The sequence below is a fragment of the Varanus komodoensis genome, unplaced genomic scaffold, assembly GCF_004798865.1.
Source record: "Varanus komodoensis strain SLA01 unplaced genomic scaffold, ASM479886v1 scaffold141, whole genome shotgun sequence".
Lineage (NCBI taxonomy): Eukaryota > Metazoa > Chordata > Lepidosauria > Squamata > Varanidae > Varanus > Varanus komodoensis.
The window spans coordinates 249,574-277,267 of record NW_025335413.1 but is presented as its reverse complement, the minus strand read 5'-3'; the positions used below and the strand labels follow the sequence as shown (position 1 = coordinate 277,267).

The 27,694-nt window shown below is 49.2% G+C and overlaps 1 protein-coding gene across 1 annotated transcript in view; it reads right to left on the bottom strand.

The window, feature by feature from the left end:
• The window catches only part of LOC123020139 (zinc finger protein 91-like), a 65,044-nt gene extending 39,004 nt beyond the window's left edge, over positions 1 to 26,040 (bottom strand). Inside the window, exons 1-4 of the mRNA XM_044423566.1 lie at positions 25,906 to 26,040; positions 18,804 to 19,929; positions 7,375 to 8,252; positions 852 to 863 (exon numbers count right to left, since the gene is read on the bottom strand). Coding sequence (XP_044279501.1) covers positions 852 to 863; positions 7,375 to 8,252; positions 18,804 to 19,929; positions 25,906 to 25,924 — 2,035 coding nt within the window. The 5' untranslated portion in view covers positions 25,925 to 26,040. The remainder of the gene's footprint in view (positions 1 to 851; positions 864 to 7,374; positions 8,253 to 18,803; positions 19,930 to 25,905) is intronic.
• Between the last annotated feature and the right edge of the window lie 1,654 nt (positions 26,041 to 27,694).

The window sequence follows — 27,694 nt, the reverse complement described above, 5'->3', positions numbered from 1 at the left end:
TTTCAAGACCCCACCATGTCCCCATTGTTCCTCCTCTTCCCCAGGCCAAACCTACCCAGCTCTTTTGTTAACAATAAAGAATTGAAACTGTGAAAGATTTTGCAACCCTCAGCTCAGTCATCAACTCAAAGGGAAATGGCAGCCTTGAAATTCCAAGAAGGCAGAGACTGGGAAGGGCGGCAAGGAAGGAACTAGGGAAGATTCTCCTAGTGTGAGGTTGTTTCACCGAAGGCCAAGGCCAAGATCATTCATGCCATTATATTCCTAAGCACTATGGACGGGCATGAAAGTTGGACAGGGAAGAAAGCTGGATGGAAGAAGATGGATCTGGGTTCTAGTTCCCAGTTGGCCCTGAAGCTCACTGGGTGATTTTGGGACAGTCACTGACTCTCAGCCTAACCTACCTCACCAGGCTGTTGTGAGGGCAACACAAGGAGCAGAACCCACCGTGCAAGTCACTTAAGTTCCTTGCAAGAAGGAAAAAAGATACAAATATACTAATGATAGAAAGAATGAATGAATTTGATTCTATTTTAAAGCTGAAGGCGAACAAGGGGTTTTGCACATATTTAAAAAGTGATCAAAAATCACACACAGAGCACCACACTCACAAACACACACACACACAGAGTGCATCCTATATTACACATAGTGGTGTCACAGGTCCAAGTTCGGAAGGAACAAAGGACGCTCTAGACCCACAAAAAGCACTATACCTGCCAGTGAGGGGAATCAGTTACATTTCTGGATACAGTTTACTGAAGATTTTTTTTTTTCTAAGAAGCACAGCCTGGGAGCATCTCATGGTGGTCTGCAGTTCTTGTTTCCCACACGGAAATCTGGCAACCAACATGAACTGTATCCTGCCAGATAAGTGGGACTTACACTCTCACCTGTTGTTCCCACCTCTTGGTTTCCTGCTGCTTCCGCAGGAAGTCCTCAGCCAGGACCACTGCTTGGGAACAGCTCTCTGGGCCACATTCCCTGACCCAGCCCTGGACCTCTGATGGCAGGATGGTCAGGAACTGCTCCAGGATCAGCAGCTCCAAGATCTGCTCCTTGCTGTGCTGCTCGATCTTCAGCCACCGATGGCAAAGTTCCTGAAGCTGACTATAGGCCCCTCTCGGCCCATCAGCCTCCTGGTAGCAGAAACGCCGGAAGTGCTGGCGCTGCTTTTCCCTGCTGAGGGCATCCCCTCGTAAAATGGCTGCCTTCACCTTCCCATAATCCTCCTTGTCTCGGGCTTCCAGGACGCGGTAGGCCCATTCCGCCTGTCCGCTGAGGGCTGGCTGGAGCCGGGCCACCCACTCTTCCCTGGGCCACCGGCAGGCCTCAGCCACTTGCTCGAAGGAGGCCAGGAAGGCCTTCGTGTCATCCCAGGGCGTGAGCTCCTCCGGCAGCTGTGTGATCCCCCATCCAGAGTGAGGCGACTCCACTTCCTTCAGGAACTGCTGCCACTGAGCTTCCCAGCTCTGAAGGATCCCCTCACCCGGCTCTTGTTTCACCTTTTGCTGCGCTGATGATTTTCTGAGGACTTTCCCAATGCTCCCCGTCTGAACAACTTGAGGGGTTTTCCCTGCTCCCTCCGGCCCTTCTACCAATTTGAGGCCAAACAGCGGGTCTTCCATTTCCAAATAGGCAGCAACCTCTGTTGGTTAAGAAGAAACACACTCAGGAGGTTACAGACACAGGGAACTTTCTTCCTGTGGGGAGAAAAAGAGGCATGGACACAAGTGAACACTTTCCATTTCTGAGCCCATCGAGAAGCAAACATTCCCTTTATTTTTTAAGGGCCAGTGGGGCGTAGTGGTTAGAGACCTGGGCTCCAGTCCCCACTTGCCCACGGAGCCCACTTTGGCTCAGTTGTTGACTATCAGCCTGTCCGACTTCAGAAGACTGCTGAGAAGAACATTATTATTTTATTATTATTATTATAACATTTCTATGCCGCCCCTTGCCGAAACCTCGGGGCGGCTTACAACACAATAAAATACATTGAAGTACAATAGAACATAATAAATTACCATTAAATACAAAAATACAAAAAAATACACTGAGTTACAAATCCCACTGTAAGCCGCCCCGAGGCTTTGTTGCGATGGGGGCGGCATAAGAATGTTTTACATAAATAAACAAACATAAGAAAAGCCCTGCTGGATCAGACCAGGGGTCCATCTAGTCCAGTGCTCCATACGCACAGAGGGAAACCAGTTGCCCACACAACCCCTCCAGTAGGAAAGAAGCAAGGCTTCCACCTGCCAAGCACCTCAGCACATGAAGATCCACCTCCTCTGGTGAAGGAGGGAGCACATGGCCAGCAGGGCTAGTAGCCACGGGTGGTCTCCTCCTCCCCTATGAATCTGTCCAGTCCCCCTTCAAAGCCACCCAGATTGGCAGCCAACACCACTTCCTGTGGCAGCCAGTTCCATAGTTTAACCACACACTGGGTGAAGAAGGCCTTCCTTTTATCTGTCCTAAACCTCCCACCCATCAGCTTCATTAATCAGTCAGCACCAGGCAAGCCTCTCTCAGCTGCGAGTTTTTCTTTTTCATACAGTTGCTAAATGCAGGCCCAAGCGAGTTTCTCCCTCGCCTTGGCGTCCTTAGGAAAGAAAGAGAATAAATAGATTGACAGAATTTTAACTCAGCTGGAGAGTGATGAGGAAGGCTGTGGAAGGAAGGAGAGCAATGGCAGCGGATTCCATAGCTGAACTATATGCTGTGTGCAGAAGTTCTTCCTTTCATGGGTCCTAAACCTCCCATCAATCAGCTTCATGGGATGACCCCTTTGGGTTCAAGTGTTTTGGGAGAGCGTTTTCTTGACACCATGTATAATTTTAAACACCTGTCTCCTGTCTGCCCATCCTCACCATTTTTTAAGCTCAACAGTTACATGTTCATCCCATGTTACATGCGGACTACACCTCTCACGGTACATGAACATCCTCTGGCTTACAATCTTAAGCTAGTGTAGGGTGGTGATGAGAGTGTTGGTCTGAGAACCTGGGAGATCTGAGTTCTCATCCCCAATAGGCCATGAAGCTCCCTGGGTGAGTTTGGGCCAGCCACTGACTCTCGCCCTGGCTTACCTCACAGGGCTATTGTGAGAGACCCAGGTTCTAGTTCCCTCTCAGCCTCAAAGCTTGGTGGGAGGCTTGGAGCTGGAGCTGGAGTCTTGGCCAAACCTACCTCACAGGGCTGTTGTGATGATAGATTGAGGAGGAGGAGTACATAAACCACCTCAGACATCTGGTAAAAAAAACGAAGAGCATAAGAGAAATAAATAAAGGTAGACTTGCTTGGAGGGGGGGAGGCAAACTAGGCTCAGCTTCTTCTGCAGGATGCCCCTGCTAGCCTTCCCTGGCAGAGGTTCCCCCACCCCCAGGGGATGCATTCGGCTGACTAGGCCTTGGGGGAGCCCCCCAACCGGTGGGGCTCACGCAGCCCTTGCAGCCCGAGGCTTCTGGGGGATCCTTCCTCTTGCCTGGAGTGGTGCCGATCCAGAGGCACGTGGGTTGCCTCTGCAGGAGCTCAGAGTCCAAGGGTGGGGAGCATGGGCCCTGCAGATGTGGCTGGACTACAGTGCCCATCTGCTCCAGCCAGCACAGCCGCTGGGAAGCGAAGCGGGGGGAGGGAGCCCATCCACCCCTTCCTAGAATTTGGAGGGGCAAATCCTCTCCTTTCATTGAGCTTCCTGATAACATTTCTAAAAAAAAAAAACTCACCCAATTTCTCACATTCAGGCTTCTCACTCAGAACTTCCATAAGCTCATCGTGTAATAACTGAAGGGAGGAAGAGAAAAAGTAATCCCCCAAATGCATCCCAAGCCCCCCAAAAGTCAGTTTCCGGGGGGAGGGAGAAAAGGGACGGAACAGGAAAGGGGTCTATTATGTTTACATCCGCGGTTACCACTTCCTCTTGCCCCTCTGTAATCAGGAATCAGGGAGGTCCTCCTGGGAACTCAGTGGTTTTAACTCCTGGAGGGCATCGGGCAGTAACAGAATCAGCATCCGCATCTCATCATCCCATTGCATTTTTACTCCACCCGAGGAACCCAAAGCAGCGTACATAGCTCCATTGTATCCTCACAACAACAAAAACAACAACCCTGTGAGGGAGGCTGGGCTGAGAATCATTTCATTAGAGCCAAGGAAACATGCTCAGAAAGACACAGACTTTCTTCCTCGGGTTGCGTTAAGAAATAAACGTGAGGAAGCTCCAGGACGGCTTCCCAGGGGGATGGGAGAAGCTGCTCTGCAGAGATGGGGCAGACGCAAGAGGAAATTCAGAACGCCCTTTTTGCAAGAAGTCAGTTTCTGCCAAGGGATGGACTTTATGCCTTCCAATCGATTTCATTTATTCGAACTGATTTTATCCATTCGTTTTATTTAAAATAGCTCCACTGCACAATGCCACGGGAGGCCTGAGCCACTCAAGAGCAGGGATGCAGAACTTCAGGCCCAGGGGACCAAAAGTGGCCCTTTTAGGGTTCACCTGCTTGCTCTTTCCTCTGGCCACGTGTCATTTCAGTGCCACTGTGCAGGCATCCCTCTCACGTGCCACAGCAGCCTTGCTAAAGGTCACTGCCTGGTGTTCTCTGCACATGGAGAGCCATCAGGGAAGGGTAGCAAAAATGGGGGGAACTCATGACCATCTTTTCTGCCAGCTGGGTGATTTTGCACCTGAAACTTCAAGATCCTACCGTTCACGTCCTCTCAGAGTTGTCTGCAAGTTTTGGTGGCTCCCTGTCTCATAGCACTCCAACCTGGGGTCATCCCATGAAGCTGATGAGCAGGAGGTTTAGGACAAATAAAAGGAAGTCCTTTTTCACACATCATATAGTTCAACTATGGAATTTGCTGCCATGGGAAGTGGTGATGGCAGCCAATCTGGAGGCTTTAAAAGGGAATTGGACAGATTCATAGAGGAGGCGGCGGCGGATATCTGTGGCTACTAGCGCTGCTGGCCATGTGCTCCCCCCTTCATCAGAAGCATCATGCCTGCACACACCAGTTGCTGAGGAGCTTGCAAGAAGAGGTCTTGCACCTATCCTGAGAGATCCTGAGGGCAGCTTGTTTGCCAGTGTGTGTATGGACCCCTGGTCTGATCCAGCTTTTCCTGTGTTTATGTTCTTGTTACCTAGCCACCTTTGGTATTGCCCTTTCAAGGACCTCCATTTTTAAAATATCCCTGGTTTAGGGACCCCGTTTGTCCTCTGCTGAGCAGGGCGCTCAGATGGCTGCCCAAATGCACTAAGCCTGATGTTACTAGACCTCAAGGAGGAAATCTTCCTGGGGCTGGAGTCATGTTCCAGATGGGAAGGATCGGGCTACCAGGAAAGACATGCAGTCTAGTTGGCAGGCAGCTTTGCCCATGGTTGGCCTTGATAGACCAGAAGCATGGAGCCTCTTTCACCCAGAGAACTGGGTTCGATTTTGGATGAAGTTCCCAGTAGGACTTCATTCCCATACTGGGCAGGCTTGAAGGCGAAAAGGGGTGTCCCCCAGTGCATCAGGGGTAGGGCAAAGACACCCAAACTTTTCCTTAAAGCTCTTATTACCCATAACCAAACCTGAGAAAAGCATTGAATCCTTTAGAATTGAGATGGAGGAAACTAAAGTAAGGGAATTGTCAAAGAATTGGGGGTTAGTGGGAAAAGGACATGAGGAAGGCTGAGGGGCTGGACTGGGACCTTGCGTGAGCAGGATTTAGCCCATGGAGCTGAGGTTCAAACACCTACAAAAGGCCATTGGTGTGATTAATCTTTTTTTACATTATGACCAACAGAGACAATCTTCATTAAAAGTTCTGGGCACCAAGATTTAAGAAAGATGCAGGTAAATTAGAAAGGGTCCAGTGGAGGGCAACAAAAATGATCAGGGTTTGGAAGCACTGTCCTGAGGAGGGACTGAGAGAATTAGGCATGTTCAGCCTTGAGAAGAGAGGACTGTGGGGGGGGGGCATGGCTTCCCTCTATAAGTACCTCAAAGGCTGCCCCAAAGAGGAAGGTCAGGATCTCTTTTTGCTGATGCCAGAGTGTAGGACACAGAATAATCAATTCAACTTGCCAACTTGCGACAACCCAGATTCAGGCTGGATATCAGGAAAAGCTTCCTCACTGTCACAGCAATAAGACAGTGGAACCAGCTGCCTAGAGAGGTGGGGGGCTCTCCCACAACAGAGACCTTCAAAAAGAAACTGGGCAGCCATCTGAGTGGGATGGTGCGACTTGGTGTCCTGCAACAGCAGGGACTTGGACCCGATGGCCTTCATGGCCCCTTCCAACATTACTATTCTATGATTCTATGAAAAATAAGAAACAAAATGTAAGCTCCTAAGCTAACTAACTTTTAAAAAACGAAGCCAGAAACTGATGTGTGATATCCAGGTTTCCACCACCCATCCCTCAGAAATTGGAGTGCACAAGTTTCGGGGAAAGACAGTGCTACCAGTGCAACTGGTGGGAAGTGGGAATCCGTCCTGGGCTTGGTTCTCCAGACTCCGTCTGCTTCGTGGCAGCCCGAAGCCTGAGTGTGTGGTGAACGTGTGTTTGCTGGGAGCTTGCCAGGAATCGAACCCCATGGGCTCTGCAAACAACATTCCTCTTCCATGCCAGGTGCAGCTAGAGAATAAAACTGCCAGTAGCACAATCTTCATTCTATGGGCATTCACAGACCTCCTCTCAGTTCAGTTCACCTTGAAAGGCTGGGCCAGACACAAGGGGAGGCCCAGGAATTCTTGGAGGGAAGAACTGCAGTCGGGTTTGGCCCACCCAGCGGATGCTCCTGGACTCCAAGTTCTACGAGTCCCAGCCAGCATGCCCAACACGTAGGAATCATGGGAGCTGAGTCCCAGCAGCATCTGAACATTCACGTGTTCCTCACCACAGTTCAGAGGCAAGCGGTGAGGACTGAACCAATAATCTTCCACATGCCAAGCATGCAACCCTTCAGCTAGGGTCACTCCATCCCATCCCAGCCCTGAAGACTGAACTTCCTGTAAGAAAGAACTTGGATACACCTATCTAGGACAGCCAAGTATTCCAGGATAATTTATTTGAAACTTCTTTGGCGAACCGTCACTTATCTGTGAAAAATTGGTTACTTCACTGAATGGTACTTTACTTCCTCGATCCTCTGATTATTGGACAAAATAATACAACCAATCAACAAAGGTTTCTTTGTTGAGTGACCGCACTCTGTCAGAGGTCCCGTAAAGATTAGACCACAGAACACATTGGTATGGTTTCCCCGGGGTTTTTTCACGTCTATGAAGTTGTGCAGTTCACCTGGAGCTCTCCCATAAGCACAGTGCTTAAAAAAGTTTCTCCTCCGTGTGGTTATTGCTGTGCACAAGGAGCAGCCGTTTACGACTGAAACTTTTCCCACAGTCAGAGCATTTGTATGGCTTTTCACCCATGTGTGTTCTTTGATGTGAGGTAAGGCCAGCACTCCAGCTGAAGGTCTTTCCGCACTCAAAGCATCGGTATGGTTTCTCCCCCGTGTGGATTCTCTGGTGTGAAGAAAGCTCCGCGCTCCGCCGGAAGCTCTTCCCACACTCTGAGCACTTGTAGGGCTTGTCCCGCTGGTGGATCCTTGTGTGCTGAATCAAGTATGACATGCAGCTGAACCTCTTCGCACAGACGGAGCATTTGTAGAGCTTCTCTCCCGTGTGGCTCCTCTTGTGCTGAATAAGCTGTGCATTGCGGCCAAAGCTCTTTCCACAGACCGAGCACTTAAACGGCTTCTCTTTTGTGTGGATTCTCTCGTGAAAAATAAGGTGTGACCTCTGACGGAAAGTTTTTGGGCAGGAGGAGCATTTGTACGGACGCTCCCCAGTGTGGGTCCGTTTGTGCAAAATCAGGTTTGAGCTGCAAGTGAATCTCTTCCCACACATGGGGCATTTGTATGGCCTGTCCCCTGTGTGCATTCTCTTGTGTCTGAGAAGGTACGAGTTACAGCTGAAGCTTTTCCCGCAAACGGAGCAAGCGTAAGGTTTCTCCCCCGTGTGGATTCTCTCATGTACAATAAGGTATGAACTGCAGCTGAAGCTCTTCCCACAGATGGAGCAGCTAAAGGGTTTCTCTCCTGTGTGGATCCTTTCATGCCTAATCAGGTGTGACTTGTCCCGAAAGGTTTTCAGGCAGGAAGAGCACTGGTGCGGTTTCTGCTTCCCTGCATGCATCTGCTGGTGCCTTGTGAGGTTGTCCTTACGACTGAGGCTCTTCCCGCACTCGGTGCACTGATATGATGTCTTATCCATTTGAGCTCTTCTGGGGCTCAGGAGGGAAGGGCTGTCCCTTGAGCTTCCTGGCGTCATCCCATACCAGTCCACTTGCTCTAGACTTGGTTGCTGACCGTGCTGTCCTTCGCATGTTCTCACTGGCCTGCAATCTGCTAGAAGAAAAGAAACAAAGCCAACCTGCATGAAAAGAACACAGGCCATCTGGGCAGCAGCCAAGCCTCTGGCAAGAAACAGAAAGGGGAATGTTTGCACGCAAAGGCGATGGCCCTGTCAGGTTCCTGTTCTCTAGCAGGTGGGGTATTTTGCATCTAAACATTGCAAATAATAGCTGTTTATATGTATGTACAGACAGTCTCAAGGTTACAAACAACTTCTGTTCCTGAGAGAACAGAAATGCATCTTTAGGTTGAATTTGTATGTAAGCAGGATCATGTATAGTTGGCCCTCGATATCTGCATAGGCTGAGGGCACAGGACCTGCTTGTGCACTGACTTCATAGCTCCTCCCCATCCCAGCCATTCTGCCTTTTATTCTTGGCCGGGCCTTTTTCATTATCTTTTGCTGTTTAAATGCTTTTATGATGGTTTCAGTTAATGTTTAATTCTTCTTAGCTGTTTTTATCTATTGTATATTATTGTTTTTATAGCTTTTGTAGGTTGCCCAGAGAGCCTTGGCTGTGGGCAGTATAAAAGTTAAAGGTTTCCCCTTGGTGTTCACTCCAGCCAGGCCTGACTCCAGGGGGCGGTGCTCATCTCCGTTTCCTGGCCGAGGGAGCCAGCGTTTGTCTGCAGACAGTCTCCATGGTCGGCATGACTAAACACCAAAGTGCACGGAATGCTGTTACCTGCCCACCGAAGTGGTACCTTTTTATCTACCTGCATTTGCATGCTTTCGAACCACAAGGTTGGCAGAAGCTGGACGGAGCAACGAGAGCTCACCCCGTTGTGCAGACTCGAACCGGCGACCTTTTGATCAACCAGCCCAGCAGCTCAGCGGTTTAAACCACAGCGCCACCTGCATCCCTTTTGTGGGCAGTATAGAAATGTAATAAAGGAGGAGGAGGAGGGAGGGTGGGGGAGAGGAAGATGGAGGGGGATGAGAGAAGACAGCTGACACCTCTGTGGTCTCATCTACATATAATGGCCTCAAGGTTTCCTGCCAGATCTCTCTTCTGTGACTCTTCTTGGAGAAGTTCTCCTTCTTACCCCACTGGGAGACACTCTCTTCTGCTGTCCCCATAGGCAGCCGCAGGTGCTCCAAACCATCTGGTGTGAATTTTTCCTCTTCGCACATGTTCATACACCCTTTGGCACCTGGAGAAAAGAAAGAATCCCAAGCGCAGAAGTAAAATAGACTTTTGCCAGGAGAAAAACAAGACCACATTGGGAAGGAAACTGCATGTCCTAGAATGGCATTATTAATTTATTAATTGACTGATTGATTTCTATACTTCCCATATGCCGAAAACGGCTCTCTAGGAGGTTTGCAGAAACCAAATAACCAAGAACATAAAATAAAGCACCAAATAACAAGATCATTAACATTAAAATATAAAATCAAGTATACATAACATAAAAACAACAGCAGGCCCACACCAACCGTAGTCAGGCATAAATGCAGAGTAAAAACTGATTTTATGCTTGGGCTTGGGGTTAGGTTACGGTTAACCGACCCAGGTCCTGGAAACTCCACCTTGCCCAAGGATTCAGGCAGAGCAGCCCCTACCTAGCAAGCCGTCCTCCTCCGTCTTGGTTGGTGCAAAGAGCTGCCTCGATCTGGTATTAGTGGGATCCTTCCCAACCTCAGAAAAACTGCCAGCAGCTTCGGCGAGCAGCGTCAGTACCTGGAGCAGGGGAAGAGAGTAATTTTCTAGGAAGGTTCCAGGACACACATGCTCCAAGGATGGGGAACTGCCAACCTATGAGCCAGATGCCGTCCCCAGATTTTCCCCAGCCTGCCCACAAACCACTTCTGTGATTATCCCTGATCAGGAGAGATAAGAGGGTATTTAAAGGCAATTAAACCTGGGGCACACTGCATAAAGTCAGGCTGTCCCTTTGCAGACATGAGAGTCCTTGCATTTGGGTTTATTTCTGAGCAGACATGCGAGTTCGGCAATGTTATGTTTGCTCAGTTGAAAAATGTTCTAACAGGTAAGGGTGCCCTTTGTCCTTGTCTCGTAGGATCTCTTGAGAGAACTTCAGAGCTTTTTTTGTACTGCCCAGGGATCTGACTTTCCTAGCACAGCGATTCTGGTCCATACCTGATCAGCTGCCCCCATCCTCACCTGTGTCTCCATCCTTTCAGCATCGCTCTGTAGGAAGTCCTCAGCCAGAGCCACCGCCTGGGCACACGTCTCTGGGCCCCACTGGCTGACCCAGCTCTGTGTCTCTGGGGGCAGGATGGCCAGGAACTGCTCCAGGACCAACAACTCCAGGATCTGCTCCTTGCTGTGCCTCTCAATCTTCAGCCACCCCTGGCAAAGTTCCCAGAGTCGCCTGCAAGCCCCTCTCGGCCCCTCAGCCTCCTGGTAACAGAAGCTCCTGAAGCGCTGGCGTTGCCTCTCCCTCCTCTGGCCGTCCCACCGCAAGATGGCCGCCTTCACCTTCCCATAATCCTCTCTGTCTCGGGCCTCCAGGCTGCTGAAGGCCTGCTTGGCTCCTCCACTGAGGGCAGGCAGAAGTTGGGCTGCCCATTCCTCTCTGGGCCAACGGCAGGTGCCAGCCACTTCCTCAAAGGTAGCCAAGAAGGCCTTGGGGTTGCCCCACGGTTTATGCTGTTCCAGCAGTGCTGGGATGGCCCGGTGCGGCTGAGGGGACCCCGCCGTCTTCAGGACCTGCTGCCACTGCAGGAGGCCTTCGCAAGGTTCCTCTTTCACCAGGTTTGCTCCGGGGGTTCCCTGGTGGACCCCTCCAAGACTTCCAGCCTGGAGGTCTTTTCTGTTCCCCTGGCAGCCTTCGCCTTGCCTGCATCCTGTTGAGTTTTGCGGCTCCATTTTCATGCTGGCTACCCCTTGGCCGCACCTAAAATTTCAGGGGCGCAGGTGAAGCCAAGGAGGTGTGAACAGAGCGACTGTATTCAAGTTGGGCTGACAGAGGTTTCTCCCTGGGGGTCAGAGAAGGACAGCAGGTTTCAGAATGGGCTGACACAGGTGTTATTTCAGGGGTGTTTAGCACATGGCAGGCCCGTGGGCCCAATCACATTTCGAAGAAACTTTCGGGGGCCGTGTTTCAGTGGGGGGCAGACCCAGAGGCAAAAGGGGTGGGCAAAACTACAAATGTTGTGGCATATTTTACCAACTCAGACCTGCTATTTGCTAGGATCTTTGCCTAAGGGAAGACCTTTTAACATTTTAAAGGGGGGAGGGCTGAACAAGCACAAGAAACCGACCCCAAAACCAGTGGCTAGTGGGAAGAGGGTATGTCCAGGTGTGGTTCCCTGGGGAATGCAGAAGAGCTGGATTGGGACCTTCGAAAGGCCAGATTTGACCAGCTGGCTACACACATACAAGAGACTGACCTGTGCAGGTCACCCTGCATCCCTTCTAGACTGAAAAAGGGAGGGGAAAAGACAGAGATGCAAGGCACATATTTAAGGTCATACCTACTTTGACCACACCTGTGTAGAACCCCAGGTGTAGTGCAGAAAGGACCCAGAGGTGTAATGCTGCCTACATGGAAAGTCCAAATCACCTTGGTCATGTAACTCAGACTTTGAGCAGGGTGTGTGGGGGGTTTTAGGCTTTTTCCTCTGGTTTGGTTTTGGGAGAAAGTGCAAAGGACTGAGCCTCTGTCAGGACTCCAACACATTAATCCTTTGCCTCCCTTTCCCACAGTCCTAACATTTGCCGCTGTGGTCCATGCGTTGGTAACCTCAAAACAGGAAGTGGTGTATGTTAGGGCAAAATATCCCAATTTCAAGTATGGGCTGATGGAATCTGAGCTAGCAGTGAGTGAGCAGGAAAGGGATTTTGGGGTGACAGTGGACAGCTCAATGAAAATGTCGGCTGTGCTGTGAAAAAGGCAAACTCCATGCCAGGCATCATTAGGAAAAGAACTGAAAATAAAACTCCCAAGATCTTACTCCCCTTATACAGAACCTTGGTGGCATCATGCTTGGGATATTGTGTTCAGTTCTGGATGCCAATAATAAGGACATTATTGAGCTGGGGAAAAGGCAGAGAAAAAAACCTAATCGGGAAACCATCAGCAGTGAGGGATCTTCCTTGTGGTGTCAAAGATTTCAGTCTCCAATGGCTCAGAAAAAGGCCTTTAGTATGGAATTCCCCAGCACTGAAATAACACAGGTGCCAACTCATCTAGCATCAAGCCAGATGTTTCCCTGGAAGCAAAAAATGAAAAACTGAGGCTGTTGTACCTTGGACAATCCTGAGAACGCCAGACAGAGAAGACAGTTAGGGAAAGTCAATGGAAGAATAAGAAAAAGCAAGACATAACAACAACAAATTCATCCCTAAGCATGTTTAATTAAATTAAAATAAAATTAATATAGCCATTCATAAATCTTGTTAAATGATTAATATTGCTAATCAATGGTGTAAATTTATTTTAATGCAAGCAATTCATAAATGTTGAAGGAATAAACACATTTCTTTTAATGTGAGTAATTAATCAACACTGCTAAATGCATAATTAAATGCATTCATTTTGATGGAAATGATTCATAAAGGTTGTTAAATAAATGAATCATTACATGCATTCATGTTAATATAAGTGGTTCATAAATGCCAATAGATAAATAAATTAAATAAATACATGCTAATGTAAGCCAGTCATAAACACTGCTGTGGAATCAAAGAATTAAATACATTTAAGGTACGTGATTCATCAATGCTATTGGACCCATTAATACGTTTTAATCTAAGCAATTTGTAAATATCGCTAATAAACGCGTTTCACTGTGTGCTATTTCTACGTACGGCAATTCATTGATTTTACGATAAGTAAGCCATTGACTTAAGGCAAGCCATTCACAAACACCGTCCATTAAATGCAGACGCGTGTACGCAAACCAGTCCCACGTATTGTTCTTAAAGAAACGGGCACACGACCTATAGCAAGGGAAGCCGTTCCCAAATCCGGATCACCCGGGCGCGCAGAAAGAAACATACAGGCACAGCCTAGCGCCCTCCTGAACGTCTGAACCCTGCCTTTGCAGGGATCCTCAGACGGCGCCCAGCCCATGGATCGGATCACGATTTCCATCGTCCCCAGCCGGCATGGCCAAAAGGAAGCGGGATTTGCATGCAACCCGACGCCTTCGATGGGGGCCGTACAGAAAAGGATCTTTCTTTCAGGAACAAGGGCTAGAGAGCCTGGAGAGACGCTGGGGCGCGCCGAGCCCCGGTCTGCGGGCGACGCGGCCCCCTTTCCACTCACCCGAGACCCCCGCCGCGGTCCCGGCGGGAATCGCCCCCTGCGCCGAAGCCCCCGCCCCACGGCGGGCTTTCCGGGGCGCGGGGGCAAGGAAAGGCGCAGCGAACAGGAAGGGGGTTGGGGTCAGTCCGGCGGCGCTGGGTCCTCGCTAGGAAGCGCAGCCTCTTTCTTTTAACTCTTTGCGCCTCTCCGCCCCCAAACCCACCGGGAAGGGGGCGCCCAGCACGCCTCCTCCTCCCCGCTCCCCGCACCCCGCACCTCTCTGGATCGCGCCTCGCCTGGCCCCAGCGTGGCCAAGCCTGAGCTCGGGAAAGGCACATGGGTGCTGCCTTAAAGACGTCTGAACTGGGCAAAAATCTATCCCGGAATGTCTTTCGGTTGCGTGTCTCCTAGTTCTGACATTTCAGAGAATCACAAAATAGTAGAGATGGAAGCGGCCATGAAGGCCACCGAGTCCAACCTCTTGCTGTGGCAGGACTCCAAGTTCCATCATCCCACTCAGATGGCTGCCCAGTTTCTTTTTGAATGTCCCTAGTGTGGGGGAGCCCCCCACCTCTCTAGGCAGCTGGTTCCACGGTAGAATTGCTCTGACAGTGAGGAAGCTTTTCCTGATGTCCTGCCTGAATCTGGGTTGTTGGAACTTGAATAGATTATTCTGTATCTTCCACTCTGGCATAAGCAAGAAGAGATCTTGACCTTCCTCTTTGTAACAGCCTTTGAGGTACTTCAGGAGGGATACCATGTCCCCCTCAGCCTTCTCTTCCCAAGGCTGAGCGTGCCCAGTTCTCTCAGTCTCACAGGACAGGGTTTCCAAACTCGGGTTCATCTTTGTTGCCCTCCACTGGATCCTTTCTAATTTACCTGCGTCTTTCTTAAATCTTGGTGCCCAGAACTGGACACAGTCTTCCAGACGAGGTCTGACTAGTGAGGAGTATAGAGGAACTACTACTTCTCGTGATACTTGTTAATGCATCCCAAAATAGCATTTGCCCTTTTGGCCGCTTCATCGCATTGTTGGCTCATGTTTAGCCACAATTACGCCAAGATCTTTTTCTTGTTCAGTTCTGTTGAGCTGTGTATTCCCCATCTTGTACTGATGCATTTGGTTTCTTTTTCCTAGGAAGCCGCTTGTGTTGTTTATGGTTTTATAAGCCACTTGTGTTGTTTATGGTTATTTTTAGGCCTTGCATGCATATGGTTATATGAAAACCAAAAGTGCCAAATCAGGACTGCAGCTGAATATTAGGAAAACAAGAATCATGTTCTCAGAATTAAAGACTGTACAAGTGAAGAAGGGCTTGACTGTTCAAGTGAAAAATCAAAATTGTGAAAGATTTCACATACCTCGGCTCAGTCATTGAGGAGGCTACAGCCAAGAAATTCAAAGAGGGCTGAGATTTGGAAGGGCAGCAATCATTAGAAAAGGTCCTAAAGCATAAGGACGTTTTACCGGAAAACAAGGCTGAGATCATCCAAATCACAATGTACAGGTGTGAAATCTGGACAGTGAAGAAAGCTGATCAGAAGAAAATGGATGTGTTCCAAACATGGTGCTGGAGAAGAGCAAATACTCTGGACTGAAAGAAAAACAACCAAGTGGATCCTGGATTCAATCAAGCCAGGTCTTTCCCTAGAAGCAAAAAGGATAATACTGAGACGGTTGTACTTTGGACACATCATGAGAAGTCTAAACTCCCTGGAGAAGATAATCATGCCAGTGAAAAACAAGAGGAATACAAAATAGGAGATAGCGTGACTCCATCAAGGAAGCTACAGCCTGGGATTTATAAGAGCTGAGCAGAGCTGTTATTCGTAGGAAATTTTGGAGGACACCCAGTCATGGGGTGCCTGTAATTAAGAGATGACTAGACTTAACAACACCAAATTGTGAGTTTCCCCGAGGAGGTAGTTTTGAATGATGTCCTTAGAGACCTTCTGCACACACAGTCAAGAGTTTTAGCCACACTGAATACCATGTTTGGATCTGGACTTTGTGTCCATCCTGGAAATATTTACATGTCCTTCAACTGCAGCCCTGCCCCAAAGGAGCCATAATGGATCGTAAGTGGTTTAGCATCAACAGCCCACCTGGACTCAGCCCTCTTTAGGATTATGGCAAGTGGTCAGGTCAGATCCACCAGCCTTGGGAGGTGACTGAGAAAAGGCGATTCCTGGCATTTCCTCCCCATTCTCCATGGTGTGTTTGGCACCCGGACTTGTTCTGCTCCTGGCCCTCACGTGTCCCCATGTGGAAATGTGCACACACAAACAGCTGCCTTCCAAAGTGCTTGCGACAAGCCCGTGAGAAGGTTTAGGCTGAAGGAGAATGACGAACCCCGGGTCACCCCGGTGAGTTTTATGGATGAGTGGGCTTCAGTCCAGAATCTCTTCAGGTCTTATGTCAACATGCTACCAGGTATGGCTACCCTTAAAATTATATGGACATTCTGATGAATCCAGGGTGGGCAACTGTGGAAGGACCACCGAACCCTTCCGTGGCTGCCTCACACCATGTGCACACATGCTTGCATGATTCACACACTTCTTTGTCCCACTCCTAGGTTTTGGGGGCTGCCAGATGCTTTAAATGCAGACGTTCAAGTGCCGCTGTACAGCGCTTCCCATTTTTCATCTTTGGTGGATTTTGCTTGCAAAGTAAAAGGAGAATCTATGGGGAATCACGTGAGGGATGAGTAGAAGAAAGATGTCCAGGGAGAAAGCAAATCGTCTGGCTTTACTCCCATGCAGCATGGAAAGGCAGCAAGGTGTCCATGGAAGGTACGTTCACCATGGGCCATTCAGTAGCTGGACTCAACATTCATTCATTCGGTATACTCTTCAACTGTCTCGGGCAAGCCTCTTTGGGGAGCACATTCCATAACAAGGGTGCCACCACTGAGAAGGCCCTTCTCTGGGTAGCCACCCTCCTAATATCCCTCAGGGAGTGCTCCCAAAGAAGGACCTCCAACCCTTGGGGGGCAGGCAGGTATACCTTTTTATTCAAGCGGCATTTTAACTGTTAATATTATTGGATTTTATCTGGCCAGGGCGGCTTATTTTATAGTGTATTTTTGCATTTTTAATTTAATGTTTATATTTTTGATTTATAATTATTTTAACTTATTGCTCTAAGCCACCCCGAGGCTTCGGCGAATGGGGCGGCATAAAAATGTCTTAATAAATAAATAAATAAATAAATATGGAAGGAGACACTCCTTCAGATACCCAGGTCCTAAGCTGCAATTCATTTGCCCCACTGCTAAAATGAAATCTCTGATGAGAGAGAAAGTGGGAAGGAAAAGGATGGGGCTTGGGAGGACGTGTGCAGGCCAGGCACGGATGTGCAGCCCACCCGTGGGCTGGAGGCTGCACACCCCTGTTCTATGGGAAGGAAATCCAGAGAGTTGGAGGCAGCCACAAAGAATAAACATTGGGGCATCCTCGCTGCCTGAACACAGGGTGCGTGACCCAGATGTGTGCTGAACTGACTGCGTGGGGAGCAATGGGATTCGCCACTTCCTCTTTCCAACAGTAGCTCCTGGAAATATTCCATGGCAAGACCGGAGGTCCCGTTATGGCAGAAGAGGATCCCGCAAAATCTGACAGAGGGACCTTCCATGAGCAGGGTGCATCCACTCCTGGAAAGTCACCTCCTCCTGTGGCCGGCAGAGCCCGGATCCAGTGCATGGCGTGGGGGGTGATATCAGAAAAGAGGGCTGATTTGTGAGGTCCTACGACAGCACAAAGCGCTCTGTGCCTACGGGGTGGGAGGACCTTCTAACTTAAAAGGATCTGAGCTACTTCCTTAAAATGGTAACCTCATACGAAAAAGAATGAATCCAGGAGAGAATGAAGCACGAGTGCAGAATTGTTCCAAAAAGCACTTTAATCCAACACCCATTTTGGAAAAGCAGACCAGCCAACAGAAACACAAGGGGAGCATACAAACCTCAGGCAGTTCCCAGGGTCAGTGCTAGTTAAAGGCCACAGGACAGCCGGGGTGCATACATTGGCATATGCTAATTTACATGTGCACACTGCCGGGGGGGGGGGGAATGCTTCGAGGAAGAGGTCTCCTAAGGACACCCTGGTCAGTAAAAGGGGTGCATGGACGGGGGAAAGAGGGCATTTGGTTTCAGGGAGAAAACTTCAGACAGAAAGATTCCAGGTGGGGCAGCAGGTATCCCAGAGATTTGGGGCTCCAAATGAAAGATTCAGGGCTCCAGCCCTAGTCGGCCACTAAGTGACATGCTAGGAAACCTGCCAGTTGAAGAGCTATGAAATAAGGACGTCGGGCTTGTCGCACAGAGCAAATCCCTCTATGTTTTTAATATGCGTTGTGGTTTTTCAGGACATGGAAAGGATAAATGGAGCAGTTTTGAGTTATGCAGAAACCAAACCATGAGGCACTTTATGGTTCAAATCCCACATGTTCCAGGAGGCAGTCTCTTGCCCAGCTCTAAGATCCTTTCCTCTGGGCACCCATGGCACCATTCTCCTTCATTTGGCATCTATTCTTCACCTTGCTTGTTCTGACTTTGCCTTAATATTTAAATATATTCAGCACGGTACAGTGCCCTCCAACAACATTTCTATTTTAAGTTTTTAAAGGAATGTTTCATTTTAGAGCTCTTCTCTTGTTTGCCTTGTGATCAGCTCCTTGGCCAAGTTCCATGTCCTTGAGGTTCGCCAAAGTGCTTTTCTTGAATTAAGTGTTGAGCAGAAAACTGAGAGTTCAAAAGTGTGGCTTTGTGTTTGGCAGTTCACAATATACTCTCTTGGGCAAGGTACTTGTTTTTGCCTCATCCATTTGCCTTCTAGAACATGAGTATTTTTGTGTCTGGCCACCCACATCATAGCAGCCATTTTGTGAACAGGCAACCCTGCCCATGGCAGCCATTTTGTGAACAGGCAACCCTGCCCATGGCAGCTATTTTGTGAGAGCATCCAAATGCCACCTATGCTAATCACCCCAGAAAGGCTGGGGACCCTTGGAGGTTCTGGGATTTAATCTATGAACCTCATATGTTCTGTCACCATCTATGACACTCCTACCCTGATCATTTTATGATCAATGTGAACACTCCGTGTGGGTCTTCTCATGGGCAGCCAGATACTTCTGGCGATTGAAGCCTTTCCCACAGGCAGAGCATCGGTGTGGTTTCTCTCCAGTGTGGGTCCTTTCGTGCAGAATAAGGTATGACTTGCAAATGAAGGTCTTCCCACAAGTGGAGCATTTATACGGCTTCTCCCCAGTGTGGATTCTCTCATGTACAATAAGGTGTGACCGAGAGCCGAAGCTCTTCCCACAGACACAGCATCTGAATGGCTTCTCTCCAGTGTGGCTTCTCTCATGTACTATAAGGTGTGAATTGCAACTAAAGCGCTTTCCGCAGACGGAGCACACATATGGGTTCTCCCCCGTGTGGGACCGCTCGTGCACAACGCAGTGGGAGCTCTGGCTGAAGGTCTTCCCACAGAAGGAGCATTTGAACGGCTTTTCTCCTGTGTGAGTCCTTTCATGCCGGACGAGTCTGGCATTGGTGCTGAAGCTCTTCCCACAGACAGAGCAGTTGTACGGCCAGTACCCTTCGACATGGCTTTTCTCATGCATCTTGAGGCGCGCGCTTTGGTGGAAGCTTTTCCCACAGTAGGAGCAACTGAGGTCCTTTTCTTCCACGTGGACCCTGCGGTGATGCACAAGGCCCCTGAATGTGCGGAAACGCTTCCTGCACTGGGAGCACTCGTGTGGCTTCTCACCTGTGTGGGTCCTTCCGTGTGCAAGCAGGTGTGAGCTGTGGGTGAATGTTTTCCCACAGAAAGAGCATTCATGAACCTTCTTTTCCTTGTGGAGTTTCTGGTGCCTTATCAGGTGGTCCTTGCGACTGAGGCATTTCCCGCAGTCGGTGCACTGAAATTGCGCCTCCTGGTTACCCACTTTCCTGGGCCGGAGGAGGCCAGACTTTCCTCTGCAGCCGCCCTCCAGTGGAGCACAAGCTCCTGCTTCACATCCTGGTGTTTTCTCCCCCAAGGTTGTGCTTCCTGCAACAGGAGCGGATACAACCTTTTTCTCCTTTGTGAGGCTCCTTTGCCTCCTCCGACCAACCCTTGACTGAGCATTTTGCAACCTCCCTGGGCCAGACAGACCCTTTGACGCTTCTCCCTCTGCCTGAAGCCTGGAAATAAACTCGGGCATCTCTCTTTGAGGCATCGGATCTGCTTCTGCTGAATCTTGACATTCCCACGGACTGACGTTCTCCGCAGACTTATTTGGGTGCACAGACATTGCTGGAATAGAGAAAGAAAACAATTCAAACATGAGAGATTCTCTACAGCAGGGGGCACATTTGGACTGCTGAGAGGGTGTCGTGGGCGTTCTCACAAAATGGCGACCAGGATAGACTTAGCCATTCAGGGAACAACCCATTTCCCAGAGGGCTAAAGGAGAAGAACCAAATGAGGCAGAGGTGGGGAGTGAAGCTCACACATGCCATTAGCTCAATAACCATTTTGGGAAGGAAATGTGTGTGTTTATAGGCCCGCCAAAACTGCCACGGCCTTCCTCGGGACATGGTGGTGGAACACCTACTAGCTGAATGCAACTCATGAAATCTGGCCCAGAAGGCTAAGTTCCCTTTTCTGGCTGCACCACCAATTGTTTCCTAGCTATTCAATCTCTCCCCAGAACCTCCAAACCCCTTGTAATTCCTCACTCTCAGTACTTTGATGGTGCGTTGCATGGTTCATCCCCCTCCAAGGCCTCTGCTGTTTTTTGCAACCATTTCATGACTGCCTGGCGACAGTGACACACGCATTGGTAACTTCCCGACTAGACTTCTGTAACGCATTCTACGTGGGGCTGCCCTTGAAGATGGTCCGGATACTTCAATTGGTGCAAAACAGAGCTGCCAGGTTGCTGACGGGGACTGGGTGTTGTGCTCACATAACTCCAGTCCTCCGCCAGCTTCACTGGCTTCCCACTGAAGTCCGGGCCCAATTCAAGGTGTTGATTATCACCTATAAAGCCCTTAATGGCTTAGGACCTGGTTACCTAAAGGAGCGCTTATGTCCATACATGCCCTCCTGCCCCTTGAGATCGGCAGCAGAGGCCCTTCTCCGGGAGCCCTCCGTGAAGGACATTAGGAGGGTGAGTACCGGAGGAGGGCCTTCTCTGCGGTGGCACCCAACCTATGGAATGCGCTCCCCAGAGAGGTCCGCCTGGCGCCGTCATTAATTGCTTTTCGGCACCAGGCCAAGACCTTTTTATTTAAATATCATTTTAATTGTTGATTTTATTTATTGATTTAAACAACTTTGGTCAAGATGTCTCCAACCGTATTTTATTGTACTAATGATATTTATTTATTTGTAAGCCGCCCCGAGGCTTAGGCAAATGGCGGCATATAAGTCTGCTAAATAAATAAATAATGCTTTGTTTTGATGTTGAGGTGAAGGAAAATGTGCTCTTATTTGGAAAAAGTGGAACCAGCTGGAATTAGACCCTTGTGTATTTGCACAATGCTGATTGCTGGGAGAAATGTCAACAACCTCAGATACACAGACAATACCACTCTAATGGTAGAAAGTGAAGGGGAACTAAAGAGCCTCTTGATGCAGGTGAAGGAGGAGAGCACAAAAGTGGGCTTGAAACTCAACATTAAGAAAACTAAGATCATGGAATCCGTTCCTCTCATTTCCTGGCAAACAGATGGGGAAGAAATGGAGGTAGTGACAGATTAATTTTCCTGGGCTCCAAGATCACCGCAGACGGGGACTGCAGCCGAGAAATTAAAAGACGCTTGCTCCTGGGGAGGAGAGCTATGGCAAATCTAGACAGCATATTAAAAAGCAGAGACATCACCCTGCCCACAAAAGTGCGTATAGTCAAGGCGATGGTTTTCCCAGTTGCAATGTGAAAGTTGGACCATAAGGAAGGCAGAGCGCCGAAGAATTGAGGCCTTTGAATTGTGGTACTGGAGAAGATTCCTGAGAGTCCCTTGGACTGCAAAGAGATCAAACCAGTCAGTCCTAGAGGAGATCAACCCTGACTGCTCCTTAGAAGGCCACATACTGAAGCTGAAGCTCAAGTACTTTGGCCATCTAATGAGAAGGAAGGACTCCCTGGAGAAGAGCCTAATGCTGGGAATGATTGAAGGCAAAAGGAGAAGGGGACGGCAGAGGATGAGGTTGCTGGATGGAGTTGCTGGGGCAGTGGGTGTGGGCTTGGGTGGACTCCGAGGGATGGGGGAGGACAGGAGAGCCTGGAGGAATGTTGTCCGTGGGGTCATGATGGATCAGGCCTTTGCAACTAAACCACAAAGCTCTCCTACAGCACCACATTGTGGTTGTGCAATGGAACATACAGAAAGGCAGGCAAGGAAAAAAGCCCCCGGAAACAAAAAGACACTGCAGAGGCTGCTCCCTGGCACGGGGGCAAAACGCGGTCCATGACTGACTGCCGGCAAGTCCAAGGTCCAGCTCAGAGGGCCGCCCGTGTGGCCAGGAGGGGAAGCAGCATCTTACCCAAAGACGTGATATTTGCATAATTCTCCCGCATGACTTCACCGTGCAGAATGCGCTGCTCCAGATCCAAAAGAGCCCATTCCTCCTGGGAGAATTGCACGGCCACCTCCTCATAAGTCACCAGGCCCTGAGAAAGGAAGGAAAACATCCCCCGCCAATGATGTCACACAACGGACCGGCCTTGGGAAAAGGGGGACTTGGACCCTCTCTGTTGGCAGGGGACCGGGATGTGAGTTTGAGGGGTGCTTGGTGCACTTCCTGTGGATCTGAGGGCCAGATGGAGAGTGCAAACCCTCCGGCATCTTTGGTCATCGTTTTTCTCCCGAACGGCTTTTCCATGACAGGGAAGGAAATGGCAGAAGCACTGAAATCTTGAAAAACAGAAGATGCAGTGAATACATTTATGGTGCTGTCCGAAGCTTACCTACTCTAGAGTAAATCTCATAAGTTCAATGGGGCTTCTATCCAGGTAAATGTGTTTAGGGTGCAATTCTACACATGTTTGGGTCCACCACACAAAGCATTAACTGTAGTTGTAGGCCTCTTTTTCTACTGAGCCCTAAACGGATTCCTACCGGCTTCTTTCCCATCTTTAGCTAGACAGCCGTTCCAGGCATAGGAAGCACAGAGTTCCGGGTCTTCTGTGCACTGAGGACATCGGATATGGGATTTTTGCCGAGCAGCTGTTTCTGGCCTTCTAGCTGGGATGCTTTGAAGGGGAAGGGCCTCAGTGTGACTAGGCGTCCGCCTCTCCTTGGTGAACCTGTCCAATCCCTTCTGTCTTAAACCTTCCACCCATCAGTTTCATGGGATGAGACCAGATTCGAGGGTACCTAGCCTTGCATCGGAAATGCCAAAAAGCAGTACGGAGTTGAACGGTTTTAAAAGCCTGCCTAAAAGGGAGCGGAGAAGGGGCCAGCCTAATCCCCTTTGGGAGAAAGTTCCCCAGGCAGGGTGCCAACACAGAGAAGGCCCTACCCTGCCTTCTGACCTGCCTGGACTCTCTTGATGGTGGGACATGCAGAAGGGCACCCAAAGATCTTAAAACAAATGGCAGATCCATACTTGTACGTACGTACGTAAGTAAATAAATAAAAATAAATAAAAAAATATTTATTTTTGATTTATATCCTGCCTACAGGGCATTTTTGGAGAATGATTCAGAGATTGTCTGGATCAAATTGGGGTGGGGGCTGCTGGGGCAAAAGGGGTGTGTGTGAAATCTTACAAATTTAGGTGGGGACAGCCAACCTCCACCTGGAGCTCTTATTGGTGGTGCTGGCCAGCCACAGCTACTTCTCTTTCCCCAGAGCCACAAGGAGTGAACTGCATCATCGCTGAGAGGTAGTGCGCTGCAGTGGTTAGAGCAGGAGCCCCCAACCTTTTTCTAACCCGTGGGCAGGTTCTGCAATGTGAGAAACTGCCGTGGGCGCCATCACAAAATGGCTCCCATGAAGGGAGGGCATGACTAGTCACAAAATGGGAGCTGTGTGGATTGGAGGCATGTGGTAGAAAGAAGTAGCAAGGCTTTAGGGTGAAAGTCAGGAAAAACAGAAAAATGAAGGGGCAAGTCGGATAGAAAGGGCAAGGCTGGAAAGGAAGCAATAATTCAAGAGAAGGAGAAAAGCGAGAAAAATAGCAAAGCTAAAGTGGGGACTGAAAGCGAAGAGGAAACTTGTGGGGGCAGAAAACTAAGTGGGGCTAAGAAGCAATGCCTCCTCTTTCTGCAGCTCAGGGTTTGGGAACACACACGCACTGGTGACTTCCCGCCTAGACTTCTGTAACGCGCTTTACGTGGGGCTTCCCCTGAAGACGGTCCAAACACTTCAATTGGTGCAAAATAGAGCTGCCAGGTTGCTGACGGGGATGGGGCGTTATGCTCACATGACTCCAGTCCTCCGTCAGCTTCACTGGCTTCCCATTGAAGCCCGGGCCCAATTCAAGGTGTTATGACCTATAAAGCCCTAAACGGCTTGGGTCCTGGCTACCTGAACGAGCGCTTACGTCCGTATATGCCCGACCGCCCTTTGAGATCTGCGGGAGAGTCCCTTCTCCGGGAACCCTCCATGAAAGAAATTAGGAGGGTGGGTACTCGGAGGAGGGCTTTCTCTGCGGTGGCGCCCAACCTATGGAATTCACTCCCCAAAGAGGTCCGCCTGGCACCGTCGATACTGGTTTTTCGGCGCCAGGTAAAGACCTTTTTATTTAAACATCATTTTAATTGTTAAAATATATGATCTGGCCAGGGCAACTTCTTCTTCCTTCTCTTTTCTCCTCCTATATTCTTTATTTACTTATTTTATACTGTTAATTTTAATTTATATTATGATGTTTGTATCTCAGTGTATTTTTTGTATTTTTGTATTTAGTGGTAATTTATTATGTTCTATTGTATTTCAATGTATTTTATTGTGTTGTAAGCCGCCCCGAGGCTTCGGCAAGGAGTGGCATAGAAATGTTAATAATAATAATAATAATAATAATAATATGAAGGAGAAACTGGTAATTTAAAATATAGTTTATTAAAGATTAATTTTTGAAGGGGTCATTTGCTGTTGGAGGTTCTCATGAATGCAGTGGGTTTGAGGCTGGGACAGATCCGGGTTCTAGCCTTCGACTCAGGCATGAAGCGCACTTGGTCACTCTCAGCCTAACCTACCTCACAGGGTTGTTGTGAGAGGGGTGAGATCACATACAGCTCCTTGATTGTTCAGCCAGGCACTAAGCCTCAGCCTAACCTACCTTGCAGGGTTGTCATGAGGATAAAATGGAAAGGGGATGGACTATGTACAGCTCCTTTATTTTTGGGTCAGTCACTGACCCTCAACCTGACCTACCTCACAGGGTTGTTGTGAGGGTAAAACAGAAGAGGGGGAAATCATGTAAGTTGCCTTCAGCTCCTTGCAGGAGAAAGAAATTGGGAAATTAGTGTAATTATCACATCATGTCACTCCTAGGGGCTGGTGGGGTACAAAAGATGGCAGTGGCCACCCCTTTCTAAATTTAGCCTCCCCACACAAAACCCCCCACAGGAATCCACTTCCCTGCAACCAGATTAAAAGATCCACATCCCAGGCTCATAAAAAACAAATCTGCATGTGCTAATTTATATCTGTATATCCAAATCTAGACATAATGACTAGGTGTTGTTTAAACTCTGCGGGAAACAACAGCAGCCAGTTAATTTTTCATCCAAATCATCCCTAAAAAATTAATTCTGCAGCGAATTTATACCCTGTACTGGATCATCCCAAACCAATGGTGGGGATGGATTGCTGTACCCTCTGCCCTGAAAATTGTATTTTTATTGTATTGATTGTTTTTATATCCTGCCTTCCTTCCCAGGAACTCAAGAGGACTTGCACCTTCTCCTCCTCTCCAGCTTATCCTCACAACAACCCTGCGAGGTAGGCTGGGCTGAGTCTCAGTGACTAGCCCAAAGTCACCCAGGGGGCTCTAAGGCTAAGCAGGGACTAGAACTTGGATCCCCCGAGTCCCAGTCCTATAATCTTAACCACTACACCATACAGGCATCATTAAATTAATTAAATTAATTACACATCAAATTAATCTGGCGGGCTGGCAGACCTCTCCACTGGCCTCAGTGGACCCTTGAGGCTCTGAGGAATAGATTCAAGTCTGCAGCCACTTCACTAACAACCGGGCAGGCGAACGAGGTGGCAAATTTGGGTGGAGGGAGCTGGAGCACATTTCCGTGCAACACCCCATGGAACAACCTACCTGCTGCTTGAGAAAACATTCAAAGTCCTCAGCGGCCGCCACTGCCTCCACACAGGATTCGGGTTCGCATTCCCGGACCCAGCTCTGCATTTCCCTGGGAAGAATGGCCAGGAAGTGCTCCAGGAGCAGCAAGTCCACCATCTCTTCCTTCGAGCGCCTCTCCGGCTTCAGCCACATGTGGCAACGTTCCCAGAGCTGGATGTACGCGTCCTGTGCCCCTGTGGCCTCGTGAAAGCGAAACCCCCTGAAGCGCCTGTGCTGCACCTCCGTTTCAAGAGCATCGCTTTGCAGGGGGACAGCTTTTACTTCCCCGTGGTCCTTCCTGTCTCTGGTATCAGGGCTGCCACCATCTTGAACGGCACAAGCCACATTTCCTGCTCCTTCCAGAACCTTCCCTGTGGACATCTCTTCTCCCCTGTCCATTCTGGAAAATTTCCACTGGTCCTGAGATGCCACTGGGCCCTCTCTGGCTGCCATCTTCTCTCTTTGGGAAGGGCCTTTGCTTTTCCCGCTTGAAGAACTCTGGAGGTTCCCAGCTTTCTCTGGATATATTCAATTAGATAAGTCTTCAGGCTTGGGAGGTGGACACCTCGGAGCTAATGACAGACTCTCGTCAGCTGGTGCTCTTCTGCAAGGCCTCTCCTGGACACACTGCCTCTGGATGGAAACATCTTCTCCAGAAAAACAGAGAGAGAAGTTAAGAGAAAACCAAGGACAGAACACACGGCTTTGAGTCACGTGGCTCTTCCCAAGAGCTCCTTCCCAAGCCAGGGCCACATACCAACAGCCTGCCAGAGTTGTTCTGCTTTTATATTGTGTACCAGCTTCTCTCAGGCCTGTCAAAGGCAGCGATGAGGCCCACTGCTCACTGGCTTGTGCTCTGGATCCTTCCTTGCCAGGGAAGCAAGTGGTAGCCATCATGAGAAAAAGGAAGAGGAGCAAGAGAAGCTGGTGAGAAGGTAGGCTCACTGCCTGGGTTCAGACAAGGGTTGAATATGGTTTGTCATTGAACCGTGGGCTGTTGTTGAATCATGGGTTACCGCGTGGTCTGAACCCAGCCAAGAGAACAAACCATGGTGAACACCCACAACTTGCAACCCAGCAACAAACTGAGTTCTCTCCATGGGTTGCCTGTGGTTAACAAGCCATGGATTGTTAGCACAACTAGGTTCCAGGAAAACAGTAACTCAGATTTCAACAGTAACCCACCATTCAGTGGCAACCTACATTCGGTCCATGCTGAACCTGTGAGTGTGGGTTATTCATGGCTGAATGCAGCCACTGAAGGAGGAGGGCTGTGGAGGGCATCTCACCCTCAAAAACCTGGCTCTGAACATCAACTGAGGAGTGTGAAATAGCAGAAGGTGAAAGAATTACTTCCGTCAGCCATCTGCCAATGCTTAATTTAGTCAAACAGTGAGAATCAAGAGGGAAGCACCAGCAATACTTAGAGAATCCCCAAGTCAGCAAAAATACCCTCCAAAACCTGCCCACTGAGGAATGTACATGCTCCATAACTACCAAATATTGAATATTGATTGGGAAAGACAACCAGGGTGCAGGTGTGGACTGGGACGGCCTGATCTCACCTCGTACTGGCTGGCTGGAACCCAGAACAGGAGCACTTCTGCCCGGAGGTGAGGACACACAACTCGGATATTGCTTGTGTGTTCTTGCAATGCTGTCTGTGAAGGTGGGGGAAATGTATAAGCAGGGGTTCACAGATTTAGAACGGTCTTACACCGCTGAGGCCTTCTTTGGGTCCCTGTTCAGGTGGGGAAAGGGCCTT